The sequence below is a fragment of the Pseudorasbora parva genome, chromosome 9, assembly GCF_024679245.1.
Source record: "Pseudorasbora parva isolate DD20220531a chromosome 9, ASM2467924v1, whole genome shotgun sequence".
In the NCBI taxonomy this organism is placed as follows: domain Eukaryota; kingdom Metazoa; phylum Chordata; class Actinopteri; order Cypriniformes; family Gobionidae; genus Pseudorasbora; species Pseudorasbora parva.
This window is the reverse complement of record NC_090180.1, coordinates 43,632,173-43,645,596: the sequence shown is the minus strand read 5'-3', so window position 1 is coordinate 43,645,596 and position 13,424 is coordinate 43,632,173. Positions and strand designations below refer to the sequence as shown.

The 13,424-nt window shown below is 38.1% G+C and overlaps 1 protein-coding gene across 1 annotated transcript; it reads left to right on the top strand.

The window, feature by feature from the left end:
• The first annotated feature begins 729 nt into the window (after positions 1-729).
• On the top strand, positions 730-12,935 carry mcm6l (MCM6 minichromosome maintenance deficient 6, like). Its single transcript, XM_067452740.1, has 17 exons — positions 730-884; positions 962-1,108; positions 3,314-3,424; positions 3,680-3,929; positions 6,281-6,446; positions 6,594-6,739; positions 7,128-7,278; positions 7,568-7,709; positions 7,810-7,951; positions 8,383-8,490; positions 8,584-8,739; positions 9,213-9,341; positions 9,539-9,700; positions 10,582-10,693; positions 11,202-11,402; positions 12,390-12,529; positions 12,627-12,935. The coding sequence occupies exons 1-17, from the start codon at positions 790-792 to the stop codon at positions 12,747-12,749; spliced, it is 2,481 nt and encodes an 826-aa protein (XP_067308841.1). The 5' UTR covers positions 730-789; the 3' UTR covers positions 12,750-12,935.
• The last annotated feature ends 489 nt before the right edge of the window (positions 12,936-13,424 follow it).

Below are 13,424 nucleotides of genomic sequence, written 5' to 3'. Positions count from 1 at the left end.
GAGAACAAATCAGAACTTTTAAATGAATTGGCTTGATCCTGTTCACAAAACCTATTTGAATGATTCAGTCAACTCGTGTGTGTGCAAAAAAGATCTCGAAAATAGAAAAATTGTTAGAATGCACTATTATCTGATATATAATATTTTTTAATTGTATCATATCATCATATCATATATCTTTATGATTTTCTCGATTTCTTTAGTTTGATATGATTGGAATGATGTGTTTTTAATGAAACTTAGTATTAAAAAAAGTTGAGGTTAAAAAATTAATTTTTCCCATCATTTTCTTAACCTCAAGTTGTTCCAAACCTGTATGAGTTTCTTTCTTCTGTTGAACACAATAGAATATATTTTGAAGAATGTTGGTAACCAAACAGTTTATAGTCCCTATTGACTGCCAAAGTATTTTTTGTGTATTTTTCAGTGTGGTCCATCAACTGCCTGGTTACCAACATTCTTCAAAATATCTTATTTTGTGTTCATCAGAAGAGAGAAACTCATACAGGTTTGGAACAACTTCAGGGTTCAACATTTTGATGACAACATTTTCATTTTTGGGTGAACTATCCCTTTAAGTATAGCGATAGGGAAAGAATGTAGGTAAATAAATATAACTCGTACTCCTAACGCCCACTAGCTGTGGGAGGACAGGTGTGTACGAGAGAAAAAATATTCGCTATGAATATTTAAGTACATGGCACGTCGTTTAGTCGACGTCATGGCGCATGTATATGATTGGGCGGCTCATTACCTTGCTCAGGTGTGTGTCAGCTGAGCGCGTGCCAGATGGAGCCCGGACCTGAAGCTGCGGCCGCGGGCGTGCAAGTGCGCGATGAGCTGTCCGAGAAGTGTCAGAAATTATTTCTGGAGTTTTTGGAAGAGTGAGTGCAGTTGGTTGCAGTACTTTTATATGAAGAGCCAAATGAACTTAACTTATAAAATGTGTCTGATTGACCAGGTTTCAGGATAAAACCGGCGATGCTTTATATCTCTCTGACGCGCAAGAGCTGATCAGGCCGGAGAGAAACACGCTGACCGTGAGCTTCAGTAACATCGAGCACTACAATCAGCAGCTCGCCACCACCATTCAAGAGGAATACTACAGGTGAACACATCTAAATAGCAAATGCTCAAGAGTCCATGATTGGATCAATATTGCAGTGATTATTATGATTCCAGCATGTTATTTGTTTGGTTGTTTGAGAGAGTTTGTAGCTTTTCATTTCTTAAACAACCATGTAGGTGGAAGACACATGGCCATTCCAGGATGACAATGTCAAGATTCATCATGTTTGGGAGGGAGTGTGAGGAATCATTTTGACTCATGAATTGGCTCCTCTGAGTCCAGCCCTGAGTCTTACTTTCATTGAAAGTCTATGGAAAGTGCTGGAGGAGACTTTACAGAGTGCTGGACTCTTGCATTGGCAATAAAAGATCTGTACCAAAAAAAAAAATGATGCCTCAAAAGATTTAGATATTAACAACATTTAATTTCCATCAAAAAGATGCATAATTATTTTTTTCTCTAGATCTTGTATTGACAATCCAAGAGTCCAGCACTCTGTAAAGTTTTCAGTGTTATTAGTGCTTATTACATTATTTATTATCCCCTAAACACTCGATATGCTAATTATAAACATTTATAATGCCAGAGAAAGAAAATGCATTATGTAGAACTTACTAAAATTTATACACTGTACAAAAAAAGTCATGTGGCAGTACCATGTTACAGTGATGTCAAGTATTACCATTAGTAGCCTAGCATGTGGTAAAATCCTGGTAGTATTAGAGTACTTTTTGAGTGCTTTAGGAGCAAAGGTTTTTATAAAACAGGCTGCCATATCCATTTTGAATTTAAATTAAAGGGGTGATGAAATGAGAAATCTACTTTCCCTTAAGCTTTTGATATATAAAAGGTCATGGTAATATAAGAATATCCTCCACTAGTTGTTATACCATGCTGTCAGTCACAAACAAAAATAAACTGAATAAGTTAACACGCACTGCTTCAAAAATAATACATTCCCCTTCACCAAACATCTCAGAACTCAATGATAGAGCAACAGCCCGCCTTGCCCAAAGCGTAACAACAGACCCAGAGCACCCCCTCAACTCTCACTTCACTCTCCTTCCCTCCGGTCGCAGGTACAGGGCCCTGACATGGAGAAGGGCTCGTTTCAAAGGGAGCTTTGTACCATCAGCAATTTCAATTCTTAACAGGCAACAAAGTTTAACTTTTACCTTTTTTTGTTTGTTTGTTTGTTTGTTTTTTGTTGTTGTGTGTGTTCTTGTTTGTTTGTACATAAGTTTTGCCAGTTTGCGTGTACTGTATGACAGTTTGTGAAAAAATTCCTGTTAAGGGACAATAAATGTCTATCCCTCCCTCCCTCCCTCTAAGATTCAGAGCTGAAAGCTTCCTTGTTCATCAAGCTATTCAGCTATTCCTGGTTGTGGAAGAACACAAGCTCATTAAATATGCAAATCTTATCCAATCCTAGCCGTGGGCGTTTACTTCCAAGTCTCCAGTGCGGCACGCCCACAAAAGCCCAGCGTTTTGGAGAGAGCCTTAAAACCAGTGTAGACCATTATTACTATTACTTATTAGTTTTGATGTTTTTGAATGTAAAAAACACAAACGTCATTAGTTGACCTTTATAATTTGAGAGGTACAGGTGGATTTGTGTAGGCCTCAACGTTTATTAATGGTAGTATCGCATGTGAGGATGCTGCAGGTGGCAGATCATTTATAGCTTTTTCTCACAGCAGCTGGAATAATAAAAAATTCTCATTTTGATGGCGGATTGTAATCCAGAAAGGACCAAACGACAATCATCAGTGACCTCTGGAGATTCACCTGTAGTCAAAAGCAAAAGATTACACTGTACAGAAATGTAAATCTATAGGTAACGCTTATGCATAATAAATACACATTCACGCAATGCTGATGTTAACAATTTGAGAACAAAGTAAAATAATTATCATTTGAATGGTTTGATGTGTACCGCGAACAAAATTGGCAGACGTGACATCTTGCGGGGAAAATTCTTATTTTGGTCATACTTCCAAGACGTAGAATCTGTAATTCTGAAGTACAGTATCCACACGGGTGCGGAGACTGACAGACACACAAACTCCTCAAAACATTAGATTCATCCGCGATGAGAAGCCAACCGATGCACAACCCGCGTAAAAATAATTCCACAAAGAACTGCACTTGCAGGTTTCAAACAGAGATGGCGACAGAGGCAACTCGCAGACTGCAGCTTTAAACTCATTATCTTTCCTAATGTTTTTTTTTTTTTTTTTTCAGGGTTTACCCGTTTCTCTGCAGAGCAGTTCGCCACTTTGCAAGAGATCATGGAAATATTCCACCATCCAAAGAGTTTTATGTGGCTTTTTCAGACTTCCCATCTAGGCAAAAGTGAGTATTTCTAATCGAAACCTTTTCTTGTTTTGTTTTTTTGCAGGATTTGACCTTTGACTAAAGCTCTCCTATTTTAAAGTGCTTGTATCATGCTACATTTTTCATATATATAATTTAACTTTTTTATTTCAATTTAAGTTGACCCACTCTTTTTACACTTTCAGAAATATAGTAAAAATGTATCTGTATGAAGACATAACGTCTATGTCAACTGACCTCTGTTATGATTGGGATTTGCTCTGTGCTCTCCAGGATCCGGGAGCTCTCCGCCGCCCGCATCGGCACTCTGTTACGCATCAGCGGTCAGGTGGTGCGAACCCACCCTGTGCATCCAGAGCTGGTCAGCGGCACCTTCCTCTGTCTGGATTGTCAGTCTGTCATCAAAGATGTGGAGCAGCAGTTCAAATACACACAGCCGACTATCTGCAAGAACCCTGTGTGTGCCAACCGCCGCCGCTTCATGCTTGACACTAACAAGTCACGCTTTGTTGACTTCCAGAAAGTGAGAATATGCAGTATTGACCTTTTTCCACTAGAGTTTGCAATTGCAGCTACAAAGCATTCAGAAAACTTTCCAAGATAAGTGACATTTTTAAATAAATTATAAAGCATAAGTTAGCAGTTAGCTTTTAGTGGCGTTTTTCTTTGAATGAGATTTTGCTCTTAAAAGCAAATCCAGCAGGATGCCATGTTTCATATTAGTTTCCTAATTATACATTTTGCTTAAAGCTGCCCTGTGTCATTTTTCCATCTGCTAGAGCAGTGGTTCTCAACCTTTTTTCAGTGACGTACCCCCTGTGAACTTTTTCAGCCCCCTAACCAGCGCAAAGTATTTTTGGTTGGAAAAAAAAAAAGACTTAAAACAGACACTGCCAGCTGTGTCTGATTTATTAAACATTTTTAAAAAAAACAAAACTTTTGAACATTTTAGATGATATAATCCATGAATTATTGCAAATATTTATCGTTACTAAAATGTAGTGATTCAAACAAATGATAACAAACACCAATAGTTAGTATGTTGTCTAGCAAATCTCAATACATGTCTGAGCTGTAAAAAACAAATTCTGGTCGGGCCAATCACATCGTATATAGAGTCGGTGGGCGGGCTCAACATAATGACGGCCGAATGGCGCTTGTGTGCTTCTAGTAAACACAGAAGCTGGCGAACAGCGGTCTTTCGAATCAGCTTTGACCGCGACTCTGGAAGACTTGAGTTAAGCTTTCCTCTGAGAAAAGAACGACACTGAAGTCATTCTTAAAACGGGCTAGAGGGTGTCTATTCAAAACAATGGCGTAGTTTGATGATGCCAAGTTTGAGCGCAGAATCTTGGGGCATGTGGTCTTCACCTCACAGCCAATGGAAAAGAATCGGGAAAGGACTCTGGCAGAAATCATGTTCATGGATGCGGTTATTAACGTTACTGTAGTATGAAACAGAGCAGGACCGAGTGTTGTGGAGCTAAGCAAGGCTGCTGGAGCGATTGAACACAACACTGCTTGTGAGCAACGGGACTTTTATTATGAAGGGACACATTCGCTGGCGCCATTTCCACTTTTCCATGAGTAAGAAGTAATGATGCTCTGTTTATCATATTAGATACATTTAAGTGTGTTTAAAATGATGACGTTACTCTGTGCATTCACTCAGCGGCTGCTGTGACACTTGTTGCACACCGCTAAGAGTAAAGCGTTTCTGCAGAATAAAACCAGAAACCGAGGGTAACGCCGATATGACGCAATTGACAGGCGACTCCCTCACACGTCCCGGTTGTTTGGTTAAAATAGCAATTTTCTCATAATTTACACTTATCAATTGAACAAAATATGTAACACTGGCCTAGTAGTTTTTGCATATTTACCACAAAAATCCTACATAGTGCACCTTTAAGTGATGTTAATAATTGTTGTTGAGGATTTTTTTACATGGCACAAAGCATATTTTCATAAATTGTTTCCTTAAAGCCTGCCGGATGTTACAATAGTGTTTTCTCCAATATTATAATGTATATCCTAGTTAAATGGCTCCTCAAACTTAAAAAAAACTGCCCTCATACAGTAAACACATCAGAGGAGATATTTTTCTGAAGGTGTTTTTGATGGCTTTTCAATGCTTTTAATGGTGAGACTTTTGTTTTTTGTAATCAGGTTCTCAAAAAGTATTAAAAAGAGTTTTGATTTATCACCCTATATTTCAGGTTCTAGATATAGTGTTATCTGTATGAGACTAAATGCTCTTATCACCGCATCACTAAAAGTAACGAGGGCACATTATTTAAAAAAACAAACAAGAATTGGCCTGTATGTTGATCTGAGATGTATGGGTGGTAGGGCTGTGCCGAAATTCGAAATATCGCAAATGTTCATATCACAACGGAATGCAATATATGAATGATTTTAGTAGGCTGCTTCAAAATTGTGAAAAATGTAAGTTTTTCGGTCGACGCATATAGCAGAGAATCAACTGGGCTTATGACTGTTACTTATGTGACTGACTTCGTGCTAAAAAGTTAAATAAATACAATAACTTGTAAAAAACACACACCGAAACGTTGATGTTAAAATTATATTATCAGATTTGTGACATTTATGCTAAAACTCACTTTCAGAAGTTGTAGTGATGCTTTCTTTTCCCAGAAAGAATGTGAAACGCATAAATGATAGCATTCTCAGTTTTTAAATATTTTTTTTAATCTAATTTTTTAATTGTTTAATTTATAATTTAAATAGATTCCACACACTAATAGCAAATTTTGTATGGCATTATATAACAAGGTATTGCATATTGCATTTTTCTTGAAAATCGCACCGCCCTAACGGGTGGTTTATCCTGAACCTGCTTGACTTCTTCAGGTACGCATCCAGGAGACTCAGGCGGAGCTGCCGAGAGGCTCCATTCCCCGCAGTCTGGAGGTGATTCTGAGGGCGGAGGCCGTGGAAACCGCACAAGCAGGAGATCGCTGTGACTTCACCGGCACACTGATTGTTGTGCCTGATGTGTCCGCCATGGCACTCGCTGGTTCTTCTCTATTTTTCCATTAATACAATAGACATATTTTATACAATGTCTAAAATTGTTGGGTCTGTCTTGACTATGAAAAAGGGAAGCAATTTGCCCACATGTACATTTTTTTCAGTCATATTGGAATATTTCTTATCTTTCTAGGCACGCGGGCAGAAACCAGCAGCAGGGTGACTGGGAAGGAGGGCTTTGAGGCCGACGGCATTCAGGGGCTCAAGGCTTTGGGTGTCAGAGAACTCTCCTACAGACTGGCCTTTCTGGCTAACTATGTGGCTCCAACTAACCCACGGGTAAGAGCTGTTTATCACAACTCAAATTGTAGCAGATATGTGTAATTGAGGCAAGCTAGTAAGTGCTTTGCAGGTAAACCTCCCTCCCCTAGCCTCAAGAAGTGCACTAGCGACTGACACCAGAGGCTGCGATCTTTAGGACATTGCTTTTTATACACAGATGAGCCAAACATTGCCAAAACAGCACTGAACCGCTGAGGTATGGCTTCTACAAGACATCTGAAGGTGTCTATGAGGTGGCGTCACCGTTGATCGAAGTTATTTGCACATCCCACAGATGCTCGCATTTCTTTAACTTTGGGAAACCTAAGAGCGTTTTATTTAAACTTTCCAGCTACTGTGTCTCACTTGTTAGTTTTTTTTATTTCATTTATCGCAATGTTTCTAGTTTGGAGGGAAGGAGCTTCGTCAGGAGGATCAGACAGCTGAGAGTGTGAAGAACCAGATGACCGTCCAGGAATGGGAGAAAGTGTTTGAGATGAGTCAAGACAAGAATCTCTATCACAACCTCTGCACGAGTCTCTTCCCCACCATTCACGGTGCTTGGCGGCCATTTCTCAATGATCTGTGTTGTTTGTTGTTTCTTAGATATTGTATTCTCCTTTTTTGCTACACAGAAGTATAAGGGATATAAAGCAGCAAAAAGCAGTTTTTCTACAGCTAAAATATGTGGAAGTGGATGATGGTTACAAATGGCCTGACCTACTCCTATGTTAAAAATAAGTTAAATATGAAAGCTTAGAATCAAGTAAATCAAGTTTCCCTTGATCGATCATTTCCAAAGTTCTCAAGTTTTTTTGTGTTGAACTGAATGACTTTGTTTTTCAGGTAATGATGAAATTAAACGTGGTATTCTGCTGATGTTGTTTGGTGGTGTTGCAAAGACGACCATGGAGGGGACGTCTTTACGTGGTGACATCAACGTGTGTATAGTTGGCGATCCGAGTACATCTAAGAGCCAGTTCCTCAAGTAAATACGATCTGTGAGAAGCACTTTCTCTGACTGTGCACTGCAGATGATTGGAGTGTCTAATGGCTGGATGGGGATGTATTTGGGGTGTTTCTTTCAGGCATGTGGAGGATTTTGCCCCCCGAGCGGTGTACACCAGTGGTAAAGCCAGCAGTGCCGCGGGTCTGACCGCTGCTGTGATCAAAGACGAGGAGTCGCATGAGTTTGTCATTGAAGCTGGAGCTCTCATGTTGGCTGATAATGTATATTAGCCAAATTTTAACTCGTTTTTGAAACTATAGAATTTTTTTGGGTAGGGGGACTAATGGGAAAAAACTCTCTGGGCCTGTTTTGACTCAAGGCCCTATAGAGCAGGGTTCCTCAAATTTTACCCTGGAGGGCCAATGCGCTGTAGAGTTTAGCTTCAACCTTCAACCAATATTTTAATTAATTTAAAAAAAAAATAATAATAACCCAAACATACCTATATACATATTGAATGCTGCATTAAACTATTTCGTAAAGGAAAAAAATAAATAAATCAACTCCATAGTGATTTGTAAGTGATCAAGGTCTTAGGACATTTCACAGGACAGTCTTAGGACATTCAGCTCATTGCATAGGTCCTGCCAGTAGTGGACACTCATGCAATGTAAGCAATAAAATGTTATATTATTTAATGTCTTGTTTATAGGGGGTTTGTTGTATCGATGAATTTGATAAGATGGACCTTAAGGACCAGGTAGCCATCCATGAAGCCATGGAGCAGCAGACCATCTCCATCACAAAGGCTGGAGTTAAGGTGTGCGTCCCTCTGTCGAGCATGTCTTTTGTCTAAAAGAATTGTCTGTTTAATTCATAATCCACCTTTTCTAACCCTTTCTGTGTGTTCAAGGCCACTCTGAATGCTCGCACATCCATCCTGGCTGCTGCCAACCCCATAGATGGCAGATATAACCGCGCCAAGTCTCTGAAACAGAACGTCAACATGTCGGCACCCATCATGTCCAGATTTGATCTTTTCTTTATACTGGTGGATGAATGCAATGAGGTCAGACAACATTATTATGAATGTAATCATACATATTATAACTGTCTTTACTATTTCAAATAAATGCTGATCTTTTTATCAAAAAAGCCTGAAAGTATCATGGTTTCCACAACAATATTGAGCAGCAAAACTGAAGAAATGTTTCTTGAGCAGCGGATCAGCATAATAGATTTGTGTTGGGTCATATGACATTGAAAACTGGAGTAATGATGCTGAAAATTCAACTTTGCATCACCGGAATAAATTATATTTTAAAATCTATTCGAATAGAAACTTTTTTCTCAATATTGTCACAATACTTACTGTATTTTGATCAAATAAATGCAGCATTGAGCACGAGACTTTCGGAACTTCTTAAAGAAAAATCCTAATCTAACTCCAAGCTTTTTAACAATAGCATGCATGCATGTACAAGTGCTTAAAAAATGACAAATGCTAGGCTTTTTTCTTTTTTTTTCTTTTTTCTTCTCCAGGTTACAGACTACGCCATTGCTCGTCGGATTGTAGATCTTCATGCCAGGAACATTGAGTCAGTACAAAGAGTTTACAGTACTGATGAAATCCAGAGATACATACTGTTCGCCCGCCAGTTTCAACCAAAGGAAAGAGACAATTTGTTATTTAAGTTGCTATTCACTGAAAACTAGTCCTTTGCTGTAGGCAAAAATCAGCCATTTTTGGAACTAGATAATCTGAAGAAAGTTTAGAATTACAATAAAATGACAAGTTCTGGTTGAACTATATTTATTTTTAATATTTGAGTAAGATGTTCATTCATCTTATAACCCTGCATCTACAGATAACATCAGAGGCTCAGGAATTTGTGGTGGACCAGTACAAGCGTCTGCGGCAGCGGGATGGAGGAGGAACCACCAAATCAGCCTGGCGGATCACAGTGAGGCAGCTGGAGAGCATGCTGCGTCTGTCTGAGGCCATGACCAGACTCTACTGCTCAGATGAGGTCTTTCAGATTTAGACCATATTGTAGTACTGAGACTGCTCTCATTAGAGTTACAAATGACTTGATCTTATCCGATCGTGGTTGCATCTCTATTAGTGTTAATGGATCTTAGCACTGTATTTAACACTGTTTGCATGGATTGGCATGGTTCAAATCGTAATTATCTGACCGTTGGAAGTTAGTAGCAGTAAATGAAGAGGTGTCATCAATCAGTTCAGTATGGAGGACCTCAGGGCTCAGTGCTAGGACCGTTGCTTTTCCCCCTGTACATGCTACCCTTGGTAGATATCGTTAGGAAACATGGTGTTAGTTTCCATTTATGCTGATGACGAATTCACAAAAAAATGGAATGCAAAGTTCATATAAAATATTGGATTACTAGTAATTTCCTACTACTAAATTTTGGGTGGCATAAACCCCAGAGGTTTCAGTTATTTGATCAAAAACCTCAGCACGTACCTTGAATACTGTATAACACTTGATGGATGTTCTGTCAAGTCTTCGTCGTCAGTTAGGAACCTGGGTGTGCTCTTTGATACCAATCTTTCTTTTAAAAGTCATACTTCTAGCATTTTTCTCCACAGCTACTTTATAGACTAATCAAATAATTTTTCTCATTATTGATGAAATTTACAGTTATTTAACTGAACTGAATCAACTCTAAACGTATTTTAACGGAATAATGACTGTTTACTTTGAATTATGTTTGCATCATTGTATCGCTAATTTTGTGTGTGTAAAGTTGCATTAAAAATACAGATAGTTTCAAAGCGCTATATAAATAAATGATGACTTGTCATCACTCCACTTCCAATGAACTGCTTCTACACAATGTGCATTATGTAGAGTTTGAAATGTCCTCTTCCTCTTTCTTTGGAAAGGTTCAGCCCAAACACGTGAAGGAAGCGTTTAGACTCCTGAACAAGTCCATCATCCGTGTTGACTCACCTGACATCAATTTTGACCAGGAGCAGGATGATGACAAGGTGAATGGTGAGATGGCTGTCTTTTATACTATCCAAATCCTTTTTGTGGAATAGGACCATTTAGCAGATATCTCCCTATAATGAATCTATATTCAAACAGTAGAAAATAAGCTGTATGTTAATGCAAAGTTATTTGAATGTCTTAAAGGGTTGGTTAACCCAAAAATGAAAAAATTGTCATTAATTACTCTCATTTTATTACCGTTTTTTAACAATGTCTTTACAACATTTCTGGCCCTTGAAAGTGATAAGATAATTGTTGTATATGGAGGAGTCAAAAAGCTCGGATTTTGTTAAAAATATCATCTTTTGTAATCTGAAAATGAACGGAGGTCATCTTAAGTAATTAATGACAGAATTTATTTAAATAGTTGGCCAACTAACCCTGTCCAAATACTTTTTGCCACTATTTTGTTACAAATGGATCACTTCCATTTCCATCCCATACCAGTCATTTCCAGTGGTGTAGAGGAAACTTCTCAAATGAGATGTCTGATTTAGTTGTGCTTCCACAGATCAGAATGACTTGTTCGGTAAAGAGAAAGAAGGGGGTCAAAATGGAGGTGACGTGAACGGTCACCCAGTGGAGGCCATGGACACGGAGTCGGAAAAGCAGGAGAAGCCAGCGGCAGCAAAACCTGCTGTCAGAATGTCATTCGCAGAATACAAGAGAGTCTCCAACCTGCTGGTGATGCACATGCAAAAGATGGAACAATGCAAGTCCTGATTTTCATTAAAATAATATCTAAAGCTCTCTTCGCACAGGATTAGTATTATCTGGGGACCTCTCGTGTGATTTAGAAATGTCTCCCCTACATCTGAATTTCGTGTGGTGCGTTCGCACAGGATTAAAGACGCCTGTGATTTTTACTCGAATTTACTGACTTCTCTCCCGGATATGACGTCAAGGCTATAGGTCTAGCTGTATAATATATATCATAAACATGTCATCCATCTCCTCTAACCATTCTGTTTGTTTTCACTCTTCTGAAGGATTTCAGCTTTTTCTGTTCTGCAAACTGCATTGTTGCATAGTGTAAAGCGATATGACCCGGCTATCAAAACACTTCAACACAACCTCCATTCTTTGCGAAAGATGGATTAAAAGTGATATACGATAAAATGATATACAACCCTGTATAACCAAAGCAATTCTGATTTGTACGGGTCTAATATTATTACAGGACCTCTGTCTTCTGCGTAATATGGTTGGTCATTTGCGGGGGAAGTTTTACTTTACAAATTACAGACGTGGTGAATTCGCACGAGATTAAAATCACGGACAACCTCTGCAATTATTACATCGGAATAGTTTTTCATTTGTGTTTTGTTCATCTGTGACTCTTTATTTTGCTATTGATGTTTGAAGTTGTTTGGGCAACAGTCAGTGATTTTATTAAACTTTTCATTTCTTTGTCATTGTTTTTATATTCTTATGTTTAACAAGTTAACAGTGTAGGTCAGCCTGTTATTCTTTGCTATGTAAACTGTGCATTACTGTGAAATTCTTAGGAAGTGACCAATCTTTCTCATTTAGCACTCATTTTGGATTAACTTTGATCTCAGAGCATTCCAGGCAGCAGGTTGTGTAGATGTTCTGAAAGTTATAAAGGCCATAGGATGAAATAAGGATGTCTAATCCGCTTTCTTACCTGTTATATATCTGAATGTTTCATTGATACTAAGGAGGTTTGTGTTTTTAGTGGATGAGGAGTCTTCTCTGAAGAAAAGTGAACTCATTAACTGGTACCTGAAGGAACTGGAGAGTGAAATCGATTCAGAAGCTGAACTTGTCGCTAAGAAGAACCTCATTGAAAGAGTGCTGTACAGACTCATCCATTATGTTAGTATGCATTATCGCTCTTTGTCACTGTTTAATTCGTCTTCAGTTTGACAAGGCGTTGTTTACCTGAACTGAGGCAGTCTCCTTTCTTTTTAAGGATCATATCATCATAGAGCTGACTAAAACAGGGTTGAAAAAGATCAGTGAGGATGGAGACGAGCCCGTCATGGAGGAGGATCCATTTTTGGTGGTGAATCCCAACTATATACTGGAAGACTAGTTGAGCAGGCTTTACCAACCTTGATCATTTTACCTACTGATTTGGTGCCTCTATAATCTTAAATCATGACTAATGTAATGTGCAATATTTTTGAATAAATGAATCAAATGCAGAGTATAAATCCATTTATTTTTCTATGTGCCATTTGTTTATTGGACACTAGGTGGCGGGATATCCTCAGTATCTTTAATTTATTGAGGTATAAAATGCCATAGAAATTAAACACAAGTCAGGTGTATCAAGCTGGTAAACATGCTTAAAATAGCTTAAAAATAGGCCCTTTTTTTGTCAAAAGACACAAATGTACAGTTTTTTGGGAGGGAAGAGAGAATGCATCATTAAATGTTTGACTAAATATATGGCAAGTTCTGAAACATAATTCATTGTAGTAAAACATAAAGATTTCGACTGCTATTAAACACTGCATTTCTAATTTCCAAGGATTTGTCTCATTTAAAGAAATAATAATGCCATGTTTTTGTGGAAATATTGTTTATTTATTTCTTAATAACTTAAAAGCTTAAAGTTTGTTTAGACATGCTAAGTTTAACCTTGGAATTATTATTATTTTTAAATAATTTTACTTCTATAAACTATGTAACTTCATGGAATTGTAGGTGATCTTGAATGTCTTCAACTAAAATTATGTATGGTCTGTTTTATTGGTTACATTTA

Coding starts and splice junctions, on each gene's coding strand:
- mcm6l (XM_067452740.1), top strand. CDS start 790: ATGGAGCCCGGACCTGAAGCTGCGGCCGCGGGCGTGCAAGTGCGCGAT. Junction 7,279..7,567: donor TCTCTTCCCCACCATTCACG/GTGCTTGGCGGC, acceptor TTTGTTTTTCAG/GTAATGATGAAATTAAACGT. Junction 9,342..9,538: donor CCCGCCAGTTTCAACCAAAG/GAAAGAGACAAT, acceptor CTGCATCTACAG/ATAACATCAGAGGCTCAGGA.